This window comes from Salmo salar, unplaced genomic scaffold, assembly GCF_905237065.1.
Source record: "Salmo salar unplaced genomic scaffold, Ssal_v3.1, whole genome shotgun sequence".
NCBI lineage: Eukaryota > Metazoa > Chordata > Actinopteri > Salmoniformes > Salmonidae > Salmo > Salmo salar.
Window position 1 is genome coordinate 13,317 of NW_025550687.1, and position 19,827 is coordinate 33,143.

A 19,827-nucleotide genomic window follows, 5' to 3' on the forward strand; every position below is an offset into this window, starting at 1 on the left:
CTCTCTCCGCCTCCTCTCTCTCTCTCCGCCTCCTCTCTCTCTCTCCGCCTCCTCTCTCTCTCCACCTCCTCTCTCTCTCTCCACCTCCTCTCTCTCTCTCCACCTCCTCTCTCTCTCCCCCACCTCCTCTCTCTCTCTCCACCTCCTCTCTCTCTCCCCACCTCCTCTCTCTCTCCCCACCTCCTCTCTCTCTCCCCACCTCCTCTCTCTCTCCCACCTCCTCTCTCTCTCCCCACCTCCTCTCTCTCTCCACCTCCCTCTCTCTCCCCACCTCCTCTCTCTCTCCCCACCTCCTCTCTCTCTCCCCACCTCCTCTCTCTCTCCCCACCTCCTCTCTCTCTCCCCACCTCCTCTCTCTCTCTCTCTCCCCACCTCCTCTCTCTCTCTCTCCCCACCTCTCTCTCTCTCTCTCTCCCCACCTCTCTCTCTCTCTCTCTCCCCACCTCTCTCTCTCTCTCTCTCCCCACCTCTCTCTCTCTCTCTCTCCCCACCTCCTCTCTCTCTCTCTCTCTCCCCACCTCCTCTCTCTCTCTCTCTTCCCACCTCCTCTCTCTCTCTCTCTCCCCACCTCCTCTCTCTCTCTCTCTCCCCACCTCCTCTCTCTCTCTCTCTCTCCCCACCTCCTCTCTCTCTCTCTCTCCCCACCTCCTCTCTCTCTCTCTCTCTCTCCCCACCTCCTCTCTCTCTCTCCACACCTCCTCTCTCTCTCTCTCTCCACCTCCTCTCTCTCTCTCCCCACCTCCTCTCTCTCTCTCTCCCCCACCTCCTCTCTCTCTCTCTCCCCCACCTCCTCTCTCTCTCTCTCCCCCCACCTCCTCTCTCTCTCTCTCCCCCACCTCCTCTCTCTCTCTCTCCCCCACCTCCTCTCTCTCTCTCTCCCCCACCTCCTCTCTCTCTCTCTCCCCCCACCTCCTCTCTCTCTCTCTCCCCCACCTCCTCTCTCTCTCTCTCCCCCACCTCCTCTCTCTCTCTCTCCCCCACCTCCTCTCTCTCTCTCCCCCCACCTCCTCTCTCTCTCTCTCTCCCCCCCACCTCCTCTCTCTCTCTCTCTCCCCCACCTCCTCTCTCTCTCTCTCCCCACCTCCTCTCTCTCTCTCCCCCACCTCCTCTCTCTCTCTCCCCCACCTCCTCTCTCTCTCCCCCACCTCCTCTCTCTCTCCCCCACCTCCTCTCTCTCTGCCCCACCTCCTCTCTCTCTCTCTCCTCCCACCTCCTCTCTCTCTCTCTCTCTCTCCCCACCTCCTCTCTCTCTCTCTCTCTCTCCCCCACCTCCTCTCTCTCTCTCTCTCTCTCCCCCCACCTCCTCTCTCTCTCTCTCTCTCCCCCCACCTCCTCTCTCTCTCTCTCTCTCCCCACCTCCTCTCTCTCTCTCTCTCTCTCCCCACCTCCTCTCTCTCTCTCTCTCTCTCCCCCACCTCCTCTCTCTCTCTCTCTCTCTCCCCCACCTCCTCTCTCTCTCTCTCTCTCTCCCCCACCTCCTCTCTCTCTCTCCCCACCTCCTCTCTCTCTCCCCCACCTCCTCTCTCTCTCTCTCCCCCACCTCCTCTCTCTCTCCCCCACCTCCTCTCTCTCTCTCTCTCTCTCCCCCCACCTCCTCTCTCTCTCTTTCCCCCCACCTCCTCTCTCTCTCTCTCTCTCCCCCCCACCTCCTCTCTCTCTCTCCCCACCTCCTCTCTCTCCACCTCTCTTTCTCTCTCCCCACCTCTCTCTCTCTCTCTCTCTCTCTCTCTCTCTCTCTCCCCACCTCTCTTTCTCTCTCCCCACCTCCTCTCTCTCTCCCCACCTCCTCTCTCTCTCTCTCTCTCCCCACCTCCTCTCTCTCTTTCTCCCCCTACTCTCTCTCTCTCTCCCCACCTCCTCTCTCTCTTTCTCCCCCTACTCTCTCTCTCTCCCCACCTCCTCTCTCTCCACCTCTCTTTCTCTCTCCCCACCTCCTCTCTCTCTCTCTCTCTCTCTCCACCTCTCTCTCTCTCTCCACCTCTCTCTCTCTCTCCCCACCTCCTCTCTCTCTCTCTCTCTCCACCTCCTCTCTCTCTCCCCACCTCCTCTCCCCACCTCCTCTAGGGAAGTACTACTATGAGGTGTCATGTCATGACCAGGGCCTGTGTAGGATCGGCTGGTCTACCAGCCAGGCAGCTTTGGACTTAGGCAAGTACCTCGCTGAGTCTTCAATTTGGGCACGTCATTCATCTGAATTTCACCAATACTGCCCCCTGTCACTAAAAAGTACATTTCTCTGTCTGTCTGTTTCATGTTTTAACCATCACTACTGTTGTGGTGTTACCAGGTACTGATAAATACGGCTTTGGCTTCGGAGGAACGGGGAAGAAATCTCACAACAAACAGTTTGACAGTTATGGAGAGGTACGCTGTAGATGATCTGTAATATTTACCTGTAGCTCTATTCGATCTCTAGCGTTGAAGATATGCTACATCGTTTTCCAGACTGTCCATTGTTTTTTCAGTGTGAACTAAAAACGTCTGTCAGCCCAGTCAGTCAGCCCAGTCAGTCAGCCCAGTCAGTCAGCCCAGTCAGTCAGCCCAGTCAGTCAGCCCAGTCAGTCAGCCCAGCCAGTCAGTCAGCCAGTCAGTCAGTCAGTCTGTCAGCCCAGTCAGTCAGCCCAGTCAGTCAGTCAGCCCAGTCAGTCAGTCAGCCCAGTCAGTCAGTCAGCCCAGTCAGTCAGTCAGCCCAGTCAGTCAGTCAGCCCAGTCAGTCAGTCAGCCCAGTCGGTCAGCCCAGTCAGTCAGCCCAGTCAGTCAGCCCGGTCAGTCAGCCCAGTCAGTCAGCCCAGTCAGTCAGCCCAGTCAGTCAGCCCAGTCAGTCAGCCCAGTCAGTCAGCCCAGTCAGTCGGTCAGTCAGCCCAGTCAGTCAGTCAGCCCAGTCAGCTCAGTCAGCCCAGTCAGCCCAGTCAGCCAGCCCAGTCAGTCAGCCCAGTCAGTCAGCCAGTCCAGTCGGTCAGCCAGCCCAGTCAGTCAGCCCAGTCAGTCAGCCCAGTCAGTCAGCCCAGTCAGTCAGTCAGTCAGTCAGCCAGTCAGTCAGTCAGCCCAGTCAGTCAGCCCAGTCAGTCAGTCAGTCAGTCAGCCCAGTCAGTCAGCCCAGTCAGTCAGTCAGCCCAGTCAGTCAGTCAGTCAGTCAGCCAGCCCAGTCAGTCAGCCCAGTCAGTCAGCCCAGTCAGTCAGTCAGCCCAGTCAGTCAGTCAGCCCAGTCAGTCAGTCAGCCCAGTCAGTCAGTCAGCCCAGTCAGTCAGTCAGCCCAGTCAGTCAGTCAGCCCAGTCAGTCAGTCAGCCCAGTCAGCCCAGTAATCCCAGTCAGCCCAGTCAGCCCAGTCAGTCAGTCAGCCCAGTAATCCCAGTCAGCCCAGTCAGCACAGACAGCCCAGTCATCCCAGTCATCCCAGTCAGTCAGCCCAGTCAGCCAGTCATCCCAGTCAGTCAGTCAGCCAGCCCAGCCAGCCAGCCAGTGACCAGTTGTCTCTCTGTCCTGTAGGAGTTCACCATGCACGACACCATGGGATGTTATCTGGATCTGGACAACGGACACCTCTCCTTCTCCAAAAACGGTTCGATTCCTTCCTGTATTGTGTGTTCTGTTTTAGGTCAGGGTTCACCAACCCTGTTCCTGGAGAGATACCCCTCCTGGAGGTTTTAACTCCAACCCTGTTCCTGGAGAACTACCCTCCTGTAGGTTTTAACTCCAACCCTGTTCCTGGAGAGATACCCTCCTGTAGGTTTTAACTCCAACCCTGTTCCTGGAGAGCTACCCTCCTGTAGGTTTTAACTCCAACCCTGTTCCTGGAGAGATACCCCTCCTGTAGGTTTTAACTCCAACCCTGTTCCTGGAGAGATACCCCTCCTGGAGGTTTTAACTCCAACCCTGTTCCTGGAGAGATACCCCTCCTGTAGGTTTTAACTCCAACCCTGTTCCTGGAGAGATACCCCTCCTGGAGGGTTTTAACTCCAACCCTGTTCCTGGAGAGATACCCCTCCTGTAGGTTTTAACTCCAACCCTGTTCCTGGAGAGATACCCCTCCTGGAGGTTTTAACTCCAACCCTGTTCCTGGAGAGATACCCCTCCTGGAGGTTTTAACTCCGACCCTGTTCCTGGAGAGATCCCCCTCCTGGAGGGTTTAACTCCGACCCTGTTCCTGGAGAGATACCCCTCCTGGAGGGTTTTAACTCCGACCCTGTTCCTGGAGAGATCCCCCTCCTGGAGGTTTTAACTCCAACCCTGTTCCTGGAGAGATCCCCCTCCTGTAGGTTTTAACTCCAACCCTGTTCCTGGAGAGATACCCCTCCTGGAGGGTTTAACTCCAACCCTGTTCCTGGAGAGATACCCCTCCTGGAGGGTTTAACTCCAACCCTGTTCCTGGAGAGATACCCCTCCTGGAGGGTTTAACTCCGACCCTGTTATTGTTTTGTTCATATAATTGAAATAAAAACAACAGGTCGTTAGGTGTAGGCAGGGCCGTAAGTAAATGGCTAAGCTGGGATATGACTAGAGAGTTAATCAGGGTGATTTCTCCTTTCCATGGTAGCAAGATCTTATATTACTTATTTTCTATTAAAATGTATTGTAGTGAGATCATTTCTTTATTTGGGGATATGGCTAGGCTGAGCCAGACTTGAGTCGTCGTACTCGAGACCGGTGACGAGTACAGTTTCAAGACCACATATTGAGTGTCTGTCTTGACTCCCTCTCAGGTACTGACCTGGTCTGTCCTGTCTGTCTGTCCTGTCTGTCCTGTCTGTCCTGTCTGTCCTGTCTGTCTGTCCTGTCTGTCTGTCACTGACCTGGGCTTTCGTTCAACCTCTCTCTCTCTCTCTCAGGTACTGACCTGGGCTTGGCGTTTGAGATCCCAGCTCTTCTGAAGAACCAGCCCTTCTTTGCTTCCTGTGTTCTAAAGGTATGTACACACACACACACACACACACACACACACACACACACACAGTCATCACACAGGTTTTAGAATACCTGCTCATTTCAAGGGCTTTTCTTTATTTTTACTATTTTCTACATTGTATAATTTAAGAAAGCTTTGTACACTCATGGCTGTCATCAAGGCAAAGGGTGGCTACTTTGAATAATCTCAAATATAAAATATATTTTGATTTGTTTAACACTTTTTCTGGTTACTACATGATTCCATATTGTGTTATTTCATAGTTTTGATGTCTTCACTATTATTCTACAATGTAGAAAATAGTTTTAAAATTAAAGAGAACCCCTTGAATGAGTAGGAGAGTCTAAACCTTTGACTGGTCCTGTATGGTACTGCTAAGGTGTGTGTGTGTGTGTGTGTGTGTGTGTGTGTGTGTGTGTGTGTGTGTGTGTGTGTGTGTGTGTGTGTAAGACGTTTGACTGGTATTATAAATCTGCTTGAAAATCTACGACAAGACTTCATAATGGCTGTCTAGCAATGATCAACAACCAACTGGACAGAGATTGTTTTCTAAATTCTTCAATGTGCAAATATTGTACAATCCAGGTGTGAAAAACTCTTAGAGACTTACCCAGAAAGACTCACAGCTCTTAGAGACTGACCCAGAAAGACTCACAGCTCTTAGAGACTTACCCAGAAAGACTCACAGCTCTTAGAGACTTACCCAGAAAGACTCACAGCTCTTAGAGACTTACCCAGAAAGACTCACAGCTCTTAGAGACTTACCCAGAAAGACTCACAGCTCTTAGAGACTTACCCAGAAAGACTCACAGCTCTTAGAGACTTACCCAGAAAGACTCACAGCTCTTAGAGACTTACCCAGAAAGACTCACAGCTCTTAGAGACTTACCCAGAAAGACTCACAGCTCTTAGAGACTTACCCAGAAAGACTCACAGCTCTTAGAGACTTACCCAGAAAGACTCACAGCTCTTAGAGACTTACCCAGAAAGACTCACGGCTGTAATCGCTCTTAGAGACTTACCCAGAAAGACTCACAGCTCTTAGAGACTGACCCAGAAAGACTCACGGCTGTAATCGCTCTTAGAGACTTACCCAGAAAGACTCACAGCTCTTAGAGACTTACCCAGAAAGACTCACAGCTGTAATAGCTCTTAGAGACTTACCCAGAAAGACTCACAGCTCTTAGACTTACCCAGAAAGACTCACAGCTCTTAGAGACTTACCCAGAAAGACTCACAGCTCTTAGAGACTTACCCAGAAACACTCACAGCTCTTAGAGACTGACCCAGAAAGACTCACAGCTGTAATCGCTCTTAGAGACTTACCCAGAAAGACTCGTGGCTGTAATCGCTCTTAGAGACTTACCCAGAAAGACTCGTGGCTGTAATCGCTCTTAGAGACTTACCCAGAAAGACTCGTGGCTGTAATCGCTCTTAGAGACGTACCCAGAAAGACTCGTGGCTGTAATCGCTCTTAGAGACGTACCCAGAAAGACTCACAGCTCTTAGAGACTTACCCAGAAAGACTCACGGCTGTAATCGCTGTAAAAAGTGATTTCTCTACCGGGCGTTCGGGCATCTAGTTAGTTCTCACTGCCTAAACCGAGGGGTCCTGTCTGTCTGTGTGTTTCTACTGAATGTGTGTTCACAACCTTTTTGCTTTGTAAGACTGTATTTATTGTAAAAGATAAATGGAAAATATGTTGGGCGTTCGGACGCGGCGCTCTGCCGGGCGTTCGGACGCGGCGCTCTAACGGGCGTTCGGACGCGGCGCTCTAACGGACTCTCTTCTCTCCTTCTGACAGAACGCAGAGCTGAAGTTTAACTTTGGGGGGGAGGAGTTTAAGAATCCCCCCAAGACGGGCTTCATAGCGGTGGACCAAGCTGCTGAGGGACATGTGGTCAAATCCAGCCAGACAGGTAGGGGGTGTGGTCAAATCCAGCCAGACAGGTAGGGGGTGTGGTCAAATCCAGCCAGACAGGTAGGGGGTGTGGTCAAGTCCAGCCAGACAGGTAGGGACATGTGGTCAAATCCAGCCAGACAGGTAGGGGGTGTGGTCAAGTCCAGCCAGACAGGTAGGGGGTGTGGTCAAGTCCAGCCAGACAGGTAGGGGGTGTGGTCAAGTCCAGCCAGACAGGTAGGGGTGTGGTCAAATCCAGCCAGACAGGTAGGGGTGTGGTCAAGTCCAGCCAGACAGGTAGGGGGTGTGGTCAAGTCCAGCCAGACAGGTAGGGGTTGTGGTCAAGTCCAGCCAGACAGGTAGGGGGGTGTGGTCAAGTCCAGCCAGACAGGTAGGGGGTGTGGTCAAGTCCAGCCAGACAGGTAGGGGGTGTGGTCAAGTCCAGCCAGACAGGTAGGGGGTGTGGTCAAGTCCAGCCAGACAGGTAGGGACATGTGGTCAAATCCAGCCAGACAGGTAGGGGGTGTGGTCAAGTCCAGCCAGACAGGTAGGGGGTGTGGTCAAATCCAGCCAGACAGGTAGGGACATGTGGTCAAATCCAGCCAGACAGGTAGGGACATGTGGTCAAATCCAGCCAGACAGGTAGGGACATGTGGTCAAGTCCAGCCAGACAGGTAGGGACATGTGGTCAAGTCCAGCCAGACAGGTAGGGACATGTGGTCAAGTCCAGCCAGACAGGTAGGGACATGTGGTCAAGTCCAGCCAGACAGGTAGGGGGTGTGGTCAAGTCCAGCCAGACAGGTAGGGGGTGTGGTCAAATCCAGCCAGACAGGTAGGGGGTGTGGTCAAATCCAGCCAGACAGGTAGGGGGTGTGGTCAAGTCCAGCCAGACAGGTAGGGGTTGTGGTCAAGTCCAGCCAGACAGGTAGGGGGTGTGGTCAAGTCCAGCCAGACAGGTAGGGGGTGTGGTCAAGTCCAGCCAGACAGGTAGGGGGTGTGGTCAAGTCCAGCCAGACAGGTAGGGGGTGTGGTCAAGTCCAGCCAGACAGGTAGGGGGTGTGGTCAAGTCCAGCCAGACAGGTAGGGACATGTGGTCAAATCCAGCCAGACAGGTAGGGGTGTGGTCAAATCCAGCCAGACAGGTAGGGGTGTGGTCAAATCCAGCCAGACAGGTAGGGACATGTGGTCAAATCCAGCCAGACAGGTAGGGACATGTGGTCAAATCCAGCCAGACAGGTAGGGACATGTGGTCAAGTCCAGCCAGACAGGTAGGGACATGTGGTCAAGTCCAGCCAGACAGGTAGGGACATGTGGTCAAGTCCAGCCAGACAGGTAGGGACATGTGGTCAAGTCCAGCCAGACAGGTAGGGGGTGTGGTCAAGTCCAGCCAGACAGGTAGGGGTGTGGTCAAGTCCAGCCAGACAGGTAGGGGGGTGTGGTCAAGTCCAGCCAGACAGGTAGGGGGTGTGGTCAAGTCCAGCCAGACAGGTAGGGGGTGTGGTCAAGTCCAGCCAGACAGGTAGGGACATGTGGTCAAGTCCAGCCAGACAGGTAGGGACATGTGGTCAAGTCCAGCCAGACAGGTAGGGACATGTGGTCAAGTCCAGCCAGACAGGTAGGGACATGTGGTCAAGTCCAGCCAGACAGGTAGGGACATGTGGTCAAGTCCAGCCAGACAGGTAGGGGGGTGTGGTCAAGTCCAGCCAGACAGGTAGGGGGTGTGGTCAAGTCCAGCCAGACAGGTAGGGGTGTGGTCAAGTCCAGCCAGACAGGTAGGGGGTGTGGTCAAGTCCAGCCAGACAGGTAGGGGTGTGGTCAAGTCCAGCCAGACAGGTAGGGGGTGTGGTCAAGTCCAGCCAGACAGGTAGGGGTGTGGTCAAGGCCAATCCTGTAGACCACGCCCCCGTCCCCCCGTTAGACCCCGTCACCCCCCGTTAGACCCCGTCACCCCCGTTAGACCCCGTCCCCCCGTTAGACCCCGTCCCCCGTTAGACCCCGTCCCCCGTTAGACCCCGCCCCCGTTAGACCCCCGTCCCCCTGTCCTCCCCGTCCCCCTGTCCTCCCCTCCCCGTTAGACCCCGCCCCCGTTAGACCCCGCCCCCCGTTAGACCCCGCCCCCCCGTTAGACCCCGCCCCCCGTTAGACCCCGCCCCCCGTTGGACCCCGCCCCCCGTTAGACCCCGCCCCCCGTTAGACCCCGCCCCCCGTTAGACCCCGTCCCCCCGTTAGACCCCGTCCCCCCGTTAGACCCCGTGCCCCGTTAGACCCCGTCCCCCGTTAGACCCCGTTGAGACCCCGTCCCCCGTTAGACCCCGTCCCCCGTTAGACCCCGTCCCCCGTTAGACCCCGTCCCCCGTTAGACCCCGTCCCCCGTTAGACCCCGCCCCCGTTAGACCCCGCCCCCCCTGTTAGACCCCGCCCCCCCTGTTAGACCCCGCCCCCTGTTGGACCCCGCCCCCTGTTAGACCCCGCCCCCCTGTTAGACCCCGTCCCCCTGTTAGACCCCGTCCACCCCGTCCCCCCTGTCCACCCCGTCCCCCTGTTAGACCCCGTCCCCCGTAGACCCCGTCCCCCGTAGACCCCGTCCCCCGTAGACCCCGTCCCCCTGTTAGACCCCGTCCCCCCTGTTAGACCCCGTCCCCCTGTTAGACCCCGTCCGCCCTGTTAGACCCCGTCCGCCCTGTTAGACCCCGTCCCCCGTCCCCCTGTTAGACCCCGTCCCCCCTGTTAGACCCCGTCCCCCTGTTAGACCCCGTACCCCTGTTAGACCCCGTCCCCCGTAGACCCCGTCCCCCGTAGACCCCGTCCCCGTAGACCCCGTCCCCCGTAGACCCCGTCCCCCGTAGACCCCGTCCCCCGTAGACCCCGTCCCCCCGTAGACCCGTCCCCGTTAGACCCCGTCCGCCCTGTTAGACCCCGTCCCCCTGTAGACCCCGTCCCCCTGTAGACCCCGTCCCCCTGTAGACCCCGTCCCCCTGTAGACCCCGTCCCCCTGTAGACCCGGTCCGCCCTGTTAGACCCGGTCCGCCCTGTTAGACCCCGTCCGCCCTGTTAGACCCCGTCCGCCCTGTTAGACCCCGTCCGCCCTGTTAGACCCCGTCCGCCCTGTTAGACCCCGTCCCCCGTAGACCCCGTCCCCCCCTGGGACCCCGTCCCCCCGTCCACCCGTCCCCCTGTTAGACCCGTTCCCCCCTGTTAGACCCCGTCCCCCTGTTAGACCCGTGAGACCCCGTCCCCCTGTCTACCCCGTCCCCCTGTTAGACCCCGTCCCCCTGTTAGACCCCGTCCCCCTGTTAGACCCCGTCCCCCTGTAGACCCCGTCCCCCCGTAGACCCCGTCCCCCTGTCTACCCCGTCCCCCTGTTAGACCCCGTCCCCCTGTTAGACCCCGTCCCCCTGTTAGACCCCCGTCCCCCGTAGACCCCGTCCCCCTGTAGACCCCGTCCCCCTGTAGACCCCGTCCCCCTGTCCACCCCTTTTGATTCCCTGGTAGTTGACTGCGTCTCTCTGATGTAGGCAGCGTTAAGGTGTCGGAGGTAAAGACTTCGTCCTGTGGTCCCAAAGCTCTGATCGTTGAGCCGTCTAAAGAGCTTGCTGAACAGACCCTCAACAACGTTAACCAGTGTAAGAGATATGTGGACAATCCCAAGCTCAGGTACGGCACGTCTCTCGTTCTCTCTCTGTCTCTCTCGTTCTCTCTCTGTCTCTCTCGTTCTCTCTCTGTCTCTCTCTGTCTCTCTCTGTCTCTCTCTGTCTCTCTCTCTCTCTCTCGTTGTCTCTCTCGTTGTCTCTGTCGTTGTCTCTCTCGTTGTCTCTCTCGTTCGCTCTCTGTCTCTCGTTGCCGTGTATGTCTGTATGTGTGTTTATAACGCTGTGTGTGTGTGTGTTATTACAGAGATCTTCTGATCATTGGAGGGGTCCCTGCTAGGGACCAGCTGGCTGTACTGGAACAAGGGGTAGGCTGTAACAAGTTATATGGAATTGTTTTAAGAAGGTCAAAGGCAGAGTTTTTTTAAAGAAAGAGCCATATCTCAGACTGGCCAATTAAAAAGACAAGATTAAGATGGGCAAAAGAACACAGACACTGGACAGAGGAACTCTGCCTAGAAGGCCAGCATCCCCGGAGTCGCCTGTTCACTGCTGACGTTGAGACTGGTGTTTTGTGGGTAATATTTAACTTCTATGGGACGCTAGCGTCCTCCACCTGCAGGACACAGCCAGTGAAATATCAGGACGGAAAATTCAAAAACAACAAAATCTCATAATTCAAATTTCTCAAACATACGACTATTTTACACCGTTTTAAAGACAAGACTCTCGTTAATCTAACCACATTGTCCGATTTTCAAAAAGGCTTTACAGCGAAAGCAAAACATTAGATTATGTTAGGAGAGTACATAGACAAAAATAACCACACAGCCATTTTCCAAGCTAGCATATATGTCACATAAACCCAAAACACAGCTAAATGCAGCACTAACCTATATAACTATTTTAAGAATTATAGATGGACTACTCCTGGATGCAACCGCTGTGTCAGATTTTAAAATAGCTTTACGGAGAAAGCACATTGTTCAATATTCTGAGTACATAGCTCAGCCATCACATTTTAGACATTTTACATTTTAGTCATTTAGCAGACGCTCTTATCCAGAGCGACTTACAGTAGTGAATGCATACATTTCATACATTTTTTTTTTTTCTTCCTGTACTGGCCCCCCGTGGGAATCGAACCCACAACCCTGGCGTTGCAAACACCATGCGTTGCAAACACCATGCTCTACCAACTGAGCTACAGGGAAGACTACAGCAAGCATCACAGCAAGCTATACAGACACCCGCCAAGTTCGGGGTCAACTAAACTCAGAATTAGTATTATAAATATTCTCTTACCTTTGCTGATCTTCGTCAGAATGCACTCCCAGGACTCCTACTTCCACAAGAAATGTTGTTTTTGTTTGAAATAATCCATATTTATGTCCAAATACCTCCGTTTTGTTCGTGCGTTCAGAGCACTATGCAAAGGCATAACGCGCGAGCGCGCGGTACCAGAGACGAAAAGTCTAAATGTTCCATTACCGTACTTAGAAGCATGTCAAACACTGTTTTAAAATCAATCTTTATGGTATTTTTAATGTAAAATTGCGATAATATTCCAACCGGACAATAGCGTATTCATTCAAGGAGAAAAAGAAGGAACAGCGCGTTCGCGGGACCGCGCATATCCAATCCCTTTGTCCTCAGGCAGTCCACTCAGTGACTGAGCTCCTATTATCTGCCCAGTAACAGGAGACAGATGAAACAACTTTCTGAAGGCTTTTGACAGCCAATGGAAGCCTTAGGAAGTGCAACGTGACCCCGCAGAAACTGTAGTTCCGATAGAGAATCAAAAGAACTACAATTCTCAGACTTTCCACTTCCTGGTTGGATTTTTCTCAGGTTTTTGCCTGCCATATGAGTTCTGTTATACTCACAGACACCATTCAAACAGTTTTAGAAACTTTAGTGTTTTCTATCCAAATCTACTAATAATATGCGTATTCTAGTGTCTGGGCCCGAGTAGTAACCAGTTTAATTTGGGTACGTTTTTCATCCGGCTGTGAAAATACTGCCCCCTATACCTTAAGAAGTTAATGAAGCTGCCAGTTGAGGACTTGTGAAGCGTCGGTTTCTCAAACTAGACACTCTAATGTACTTGTCCTCTTGCTCAGTTGTGCACCGGGGCATCCCACTCCTCTTTCTATTCTGGTTAGAGCCAGTTTGCGCTGTTCTGTGAAGGGAGTAGTACACAGCGTTGTACGAGAATAAACTGACAAGTTTCAGAAGAAAGTACTTTGTTTCTGGCCATTTTGAGCCTGTAATTCGAACCCACAAATGCTGATGCTCCAGATACTCAACTAGTCTAAAGAAGGCCAGTTTTATTGATTCTTTAATCATAACAACAGTTTTCAGCTGTGCTAATGTAATCACAAAAGGGTTTTCTAATGATCAATTAGCCTTTTATAATGATAAACTTGGATTAGCTAACACAACGTGCCATTGGAACACAGGAGTGATGGTTGCTGATAATGGGCCTCTGTACGACTATGTAGATATTTCATTAAAAATCAGCCGTTTCCAGCTACAATAGTCATTTACAACATTAACAATGTCAACACTGTATTTATGATCAATTTGACGTTATTTTAATGGACAAAAAAATGTGCTTTTCTTTAAAAAAAACAAAGACATTTCTAAGTGACCCAAACTTTTGATCGTGTGTATGTGTATTTTTTGCCACTGATCAGTCTCCATATACACTTCCATTCATTTTTTTTCCAACTGGGACCTGGGGACGTTCGGACGAGTCCTGGGAGGCCTGTGGGCGTCCTGGAGCAAAACATGTCCATGTTCGTGTGAAACGTTAAGACTCACACAGGGTTCACATTAGCATGTAGCCCAAAACTGTTAGGACGCTACAGACGGACTGTACCGACCTCAGACGAGTCCCAAGACTCTTGTGTGAGTCGTAGAGCAAACGTGAGAGAACCGTCAAGTTCGTGAGAGTCTCATCTTTCCATAGAGGGGTCATAATAGCTCGTAGGCCAAACCGTTCAGACGCTGCGTACTGTTTTGTGCGAAGAACGATTTTTTTTGGAACGTCTCCTGCTCTGGCCCACGCCGCTCTGGCCCACGCCCCTCTGGCCCACGCCCCTCTGGCCCACGCCCCTCTGGCCCACGCCCCTCTGGCCCACGCCCCTCTGGCCCACGCCCCTCTGGCCCACGCCGCTCTGGCCCACGCCGCTCTGGCCCACGCCGCTCTGGCCCACGCCGCTCTGGCCCACGCCCCTCTGGCCCACGCCCCTCTGGCCCACACCGCTCTAGCAAACCCCCCTCTAGACACCAGATGTGGAAGCGCGACGTCGGCGGGATACAGTGGATTAAGACAAATCAAATGCAAACAAAGCAAATCTCCTAGTTTAAATTGACATTTTAATGGGGGATTTTTTTTCCCTCTCGAGATGATTATGCTAATTTTATTTCCAGCAGGGCACTGACATCGACCTTGGGGGGGGGTGTAACAATTTATGAAGGAGGCACTATGCAGGAAATGCTGCATCATTTCCTGGTTGTTAAAATGTCAGTTTGACTAAAGCAGGTAGAGAATCATTGTACCATCTAAACCACTGTGAAGTGTAATTTTCAGAACCCCAAAAAAATATTGTATTTTCATTTTATTTTCATATTTTTGTTGTTTTTGAAGCTGGTGTACAAATGACACACACAGAACAGATCTACCGCCTTCTTAGCACGAACAAATCTACAACACACACATCTGTTATGATTGTTTCATATCTGCAAAATAGTTAAAAACCCGCTGTAGTTTTATTTAACGTTTCTCCACCTCGCCTTTTTCCTCTCCGCTCTTCCTCTCAGGTGGACATCGTGGTCGGGACACCAGGTCGTCTAGATGACCTCATCTCTACGGGGAAACTCACCTTGTCTCAAGTCCGCTTCCTGGTCCTGGATGAGTGTGTATGTACCCGTCTGGTCCTGGATGAGTGTGTCTGGTCCTGGATGGTCCTGGATGAGTGTGTCTGGTCCTGGCTGGTCCTGGATGAGTGTGTCTGGTCCTGTCTGGTCCTGGATGGTCCTGGATGAGTGTGTCTGGTCCTGGATGGTCCCGGATGAGTGTGTCTGGTCCTGGATGGTCCTGGATGAGTGTGTCTGGTCCTGTCTGGTCCTGGATGAGTGTGTCTGGTCCTGGATGGTCCCGGATGAGTGTGTCTGGTCCTGGATGGTCCCGGATGAGTGTGTCTGGTCCTGGATGGTCCTGGATGAGTGTGTCTGGTCCTGGATGAGTGTGTCTGGTCCTGTCTGGTCCTGGATGAGTGTGTCTGGTCCTGGATGAGTGTGTCTGGTCCCGGATGAGTGTGTCTGGTCCCGGATGAGTGTGTCTGGTCCCGGATGAGTGTGTCTGGTCCCGGATGAGTGTGTCTGGTCCCGGATGAGTGTGTCTGGTCCCGGATGAGTGTGTCTGGTCCCGGATGAGTGTGGCTGGTCCTGGATGAGTGTGGCTGGTCCCGGCTGGTCCTGGATGAGTGTGGCTGGTCCTGTCTGGTCCCGGATGAGTCTGTCTGGTCCCGGATGAGTGTCTGGTCCCGGATGAGTGTGTCTGGTCCTGGATGAGTGTGTCTGGTCCTGTCTGGTCCTGGATGAGTGTGTCTGGTCCTGTCTGGTCCCGGATGAGTGTGTCTGGTCCTGTCTGGTCCCGGATGAGTGTGTCTGGTCCTGTCTGGTCCCGGATGAGTGTGTCTGGTCCCGGATGAGTGTGGCTGGTCCTGGATGAGTGTGGCTGGTCCTGTCTGGTCCCGGATGAGTGTGTCTGGTCCTGTCTGGTCCCGGATGAGTGTCTGGTCCTGGATGAGTGTGTCTGGTCCCGGATGAGTGTGTCTGGTCCTGTCTGGTCCCGGATGAGTGTCTGGTCCTGGATGAGTGTGTCTGGTCCTGTCTGGTCCCGGATGAGTGTCTGGTCCTGGATGAGTGTGTCTGGTCCTGTCTGGTCCTGGATGAGTGTGTCTGGTCCTGTCTGGTCCCGGATGAGTGTGTCTGGTCCCGGATGAGTGTGTCTGGTCCTGTCTGGTCCTGGATGAGTGTGTCTGGTCCTGGATGGGCGTGTATGTACCTGTCTGTCTGTTACTGTTCTGTGTTGACTGTTGACTGATAAAACATTTAGATTTGTTTTTTTTTCTAGCTACTAAAATAAACACGTCATAAGCTAGTTTTTATTTATTTCTATCTAGCTTTCAAATAGGCTCGTTGTTCTCCTCCACCCTGCATCTCTTCCCTTTCCGTCAGTATACCTGGTGGAATAATGGTTCATAAACAGCTCTCAATGGGCCCCATAAAATTATCATCTTTTCCCCTTATTTCAGTTTTATTTTTCCTGTTAGGGGGGGAAAAAAGCATAATCTTAATTTTTTTTTTACGTTCAATATTACACTGAACAAAAATGTTTTTACGCAAACCTGTAACAATTTCAAAGATTTTAACTGAGGTTATAGTTCATATGAGGAAATCCAGTCAATTGAAATATATTTTTTTTTAAGCCTTAATCTATGGATTTCACATGACTGAGAATACAGATATGCTTCTTCTGTTGGTGACATATACCTTTTAAACAAAAAAAAGGTAGGGGGTGTGGATCAGAAAACCAGTCAGTATCTGGTGTGACCATTTGCCTCATGCAGCGCGACACGTCTCCTTCACATAGAGTTGATCAGGCTGTTGATTGTGGCCCTGTTGGAATGTTGTTCCACCTCCTCTTCAATGGCTGGGCGAAGATGCTTCATATTGGAGGAAAACTGGAAACCGCTGTCTTACACGTCGATCCAGAGCATCCCAAACATGCTCAATGGGTGACATGTCTGGTGGGTATGCAGGCCATGGAAGAACTGGGACATATTCAGCTTCCTGGAATTGTGTACCGATCCCTGCGACACGGGGCCGTTCGTTATCATGCTGAAACATGAAGTGATGGTGGTGGATGAATGGCACGACAACGGGGCCTCAGGATCTCGTCACGGTATCTCTGTGGATTCAAATTTGTCATCGATAAAATTTGAAATTGTGTTCGTTGTCCGTAGCTTATGCCTGTCCCATACCATAACGCCACCGCCACGATGGGGTCACTCTGTTCACAGCGTTGACATCAGCAAACTGCTCGCCCACACGACGCCATACACGCTGTCTGACATCTGTGCGGTACAGTCTCCATACTGCCCGCCACACGCCATCTGTGCGGTACAGTCTCCATACTGCCCGCCACACGCCATCTGTGCGGTACAGTCTCCATACTGCCCGCCACACGCCATCTGTGCGGTACAGTCTCCATACTGCCCGCCACACGCTGTCTGCCATCTGCCCGGTACAGTCTCCATACTGCCCGCCACACGCCGTCTGCCCGGTACAGTCTCCATACTGCCCGCCACACGCTGTCTGCCATCTGCCCGGTACAGTTGAAACTGGGGATTCATCCGTGACGAGCACACTTCTCCAGCGTGCCAGTGACCATCGAAGGTGAGCATTTCCCCACTGAAGTCGGTTACGACATCGAACTGCAGTCAGGTCGAGACCCTGGTGAGGACGACGAGGCCACAGATGAGCTTCCCTGAGACGCTTTCTGACAGTTTGTGCAGAAATTCTTCGGTTGTAGAAAAAACCTACAGTTTCATCAGCGAAGGAGAAATGCTCAGTAATGGGGGAATGTAAAGAAATTTGTGAACAATTTGAGGAATAATCTTTTTTTTTTTCCCCTCCTTATGGAACATTTCTGGCATCTTTTTATTACAGCGCATTTTAAAAATGGGGCCAACACTTTTAAATGTGTTTTTTTTTTTAAATGTTTTTTTTTGTTCAGTAAACAATTAATAATATAGAAACATCAAATGGATGTTCTGAAACTGTCAAAGCATAAATCACATCAGAAAACTAGTTTTTGAGGTAAATAAATTAAAAAAATATATATATTATTTTGTTGTTGGTATAATTCCCCTTTAGTTGCACATTCAGAAAGAGGAAAGTGTCAACAAAAAAAAATAAGAGTTTGGTCACCCAATTGATAGAAATAATTATGATATCGTTAACCGTTTCATTGAGAAGGTTGTTATTAGCGCGGCTAACTGGCTACACATTGTCAAGAAATTTCACAAACGCTCTCAACAAACACATCCACTGGCAATATTGCTGGAAATTATTTGTCAGATTTAGCTCTTACGCTTGTCTTTTATTAAGCCCATAGTGTGTCCACCTGTGTAGTGTAATATATTGTCTACTTTCTAGGATGGGCTCCTCACTGCCGGCTACACCGACTTCATCATGAGAATCTACAACCAGATTCCTCAAGTCACCTCGGACGGCAAGAGACTTCAGGTACGCTACCCCTAGTTTCTGTCTGAACCCATCTATTACTCTCTCTACCAGGTGGTAGTCTGTATCTCTCTCTCTACCAGGTGGTAGTCTGTATCTCTCTCTCTCTACCAGGTGGTAGTCTGTATCTCTCTCTCTCTACCAGGTGGTAGTCTGTATCTCTCTCTCTCTACCAGGTGGTAGTCTGTATCTCTCTCTCTCTACCAGGTGGTAGTCTGTATCTCTCTCTCTACCAGGTGGTAGTCTGTATCTCTCTCTCTACCAGGTGGTAGTCTGTATCTCTCTCTCTACCAGGTGGTAGTCTGTATCTCTCTCTCTACCAGGTGGTAGTCTGTATCTCTCTCTCTACCAGGTGGTAGTCTGTATCTCTCTCTCTACCAGGTGGTAGTGTGTGTATCTCTCTCTCTCTCTACCAGGTGGTAGTGTGTGTATCTCTCTCTCTCTCTACCAGGTGGTAGTGTGTGTATCTCTCTCTCTCTACCAGGTGGTAGTGTGTGTATCTCTCTCTCTCTCTACCAGGTGGTAGTGTGTGTATCTCTCTCTCTCTCTACCAGGTGGTAGTGTGTGTATCTCTCTCTCTCTCTACCAGGTGGTAGTCTGTGTATCTCTCTCTCTCTCTACCAGGTGGTAGTCTGTATCTCTCTCTCTACCAGGTGATAGTCTGTGTATCTCTCTCTCTACCAGGTGGTAGTCTGTGTATCTCTCTCTCTACCAGGTGGTAGTCTGTATCTCTCTCTCTCTCTACCAGGTGGTAGTCTGTATCTCTCTCTCTCTCTACCAGGTGGTAGTCTGTATCTCTCTCTACCAGGTGGTAGTCTGTATCTCTCTCTCTCTCTCTACCAGGTGGTAGTCTGTATCTCTCTCTCTCTCTCTCTCTACCAGGTGGTAGTCTGTATCTCTCTCTACCAGGTGGTAGTCTGTATCTCTCTCTCTCTCTCTACCAGGTGGTAGTCTGTATCTCTCTCTCTCTCTCTCTACCAGGTGGTAGTCTGTATCTCTCTCTCTCTCTACCAGGTGGTAGTCTGTATCTCTCTCTCTCTCTCTACCAGGTGGTAGTCTGTATCTCTCTCTCTCTCTCTACCAGGTGGTAGTCTGTATCTCTCTCTCTCTCTCTACCAGGTGGTAGTCTGTATCTCTCTCTCTCTCTCTACCAGGTGGTAGTCTGTGTATCTCTCTCTCTACCAGGTGGTAGTCTGTGTATCTCTCTCTCTACCAGGTGGTAGTCTGTGTATCTCTCTCTCTACCAGGTGGTAGTCTGTGTATCTCTCTCTCTCTACCAGGTGGTAGTCTGTATCTCTCTCTCTCTCTACCAGGTGGTAGTCTGTATCTCTCTCTCTCTACCAGGTGGTAGTCTGTATCTCTCTCTACCAGGTGGTAGTCTGTATCTCTCTCTCTCTCTACCAGGTGGTAGTCTGTATCTCTCTCTCTCTCTCTCTCTACCAGGTGGTAGTCTGTATCTCTCTCTCTCTCTCTCTACCAGGTGGTAGTCTGTATCTCTCTCTCTCTCTACCAGGTGGTAGTCTGTATCTCTCTCTCTCTCTCTACCAGGTGGTAGTCTGTATCTCTCTCTCTCTCTCTACCAGGTGGTAGTCTGTATCTCTCTCTCTCTCTCTACCAGGTGGTAGTCTGTATCTCTCTCTCTCTCTCTACCAGGTGGTAGTCTGTGTATCTCTCTCTCTACCAGGTGGTAGTCTGTGTATCTCTCTCTCTACCAGGTGGTAGTCTGTGTATCTCTCTCTCTACCAGGTGGTAGTCTGTGTATCTCTCTCTCTCTACCAGGTGGTAGTCTGTGTATCTCTCTCTCTCTACCAGGTGGTAGTCTGTGTATCTCTCTCTCTACCAGGTGATAGTCTGTGTATCTCTCTCTCTCTCTACCAGGTGGTAGTCTGTATCTCTCTCTCTCTCTCTACCAGGTGGTAGTCTGTATCTCTCTCTCTCTCTCTCTCTCTCTCTACCAGGTGGTGGTCTGTATCTCTCTCTCTCTCTCTACCAGGTGGTAGTCTGTATCTCTCTCTCTACCAGGTGGTAGTCTGTATCTCTCTCTCTCTCTACCAGGTGGTGGTCTGTATCTCTCTCTACCAGGTGATAGGCTGTATCTCTCTCTCTCTCTCTCTA

The 19,827-nt window shown here is 51.8% G+C and overlaps 1 protein-coding gene across 1 annotated transcript in view; it reads left to right on the forward strand.

Annotated features, from left to right (window-relative positions):
* The window catches only part of LOC106593293 (ATP-dependent RNA helicase DDX1), a gene marked incomplete at its 3' end in the record, with an annotated part of 48,597 nt that overhangs the window by 12,864 nt on the left and 15,906 nt on the right, over positions 1 to 19,827 (forward strand). The window contains exons 5-13 of the mRNA XM_045713922.1: positions 2,065 to 2,148; positions 2,288 to 2,364; positions 3,488 to 3,560; positions 4,828 to 4,904; positions 6,710 to 6,824; positions 10,321 to 10,459; positions 10,700 to 10,760; positions 14,221 to 14,319; positions 17,626 to 17,715. Of these exons, the coding sequence (XP_045569878.1) occupies positions 2,065 to 2,148; positions 2,288 to 2,364; positions 3,488 to 3,560; positions 4,828 to 4,904; positions 6,710 to 6,824; positions 10,321 to 10,459; positions 10,700 to 10,760; positions 14,221 to 14,319; positions 17,626 to 17,715 (815 nt within the window). The remainder of the gene's footprint in view (positions 1 to 2,064; positions 2,149 to 2,287; positions 2,365 to 3,487; positions 3,561 to 4,827; positions 4,905 to 6,709; positions 6,825 to 10,320; positions 10,460 to 10,699; positions 10,761 to 14,220; positions 14,320 to 17,625; positions 17,716 to 19,827) is intronic.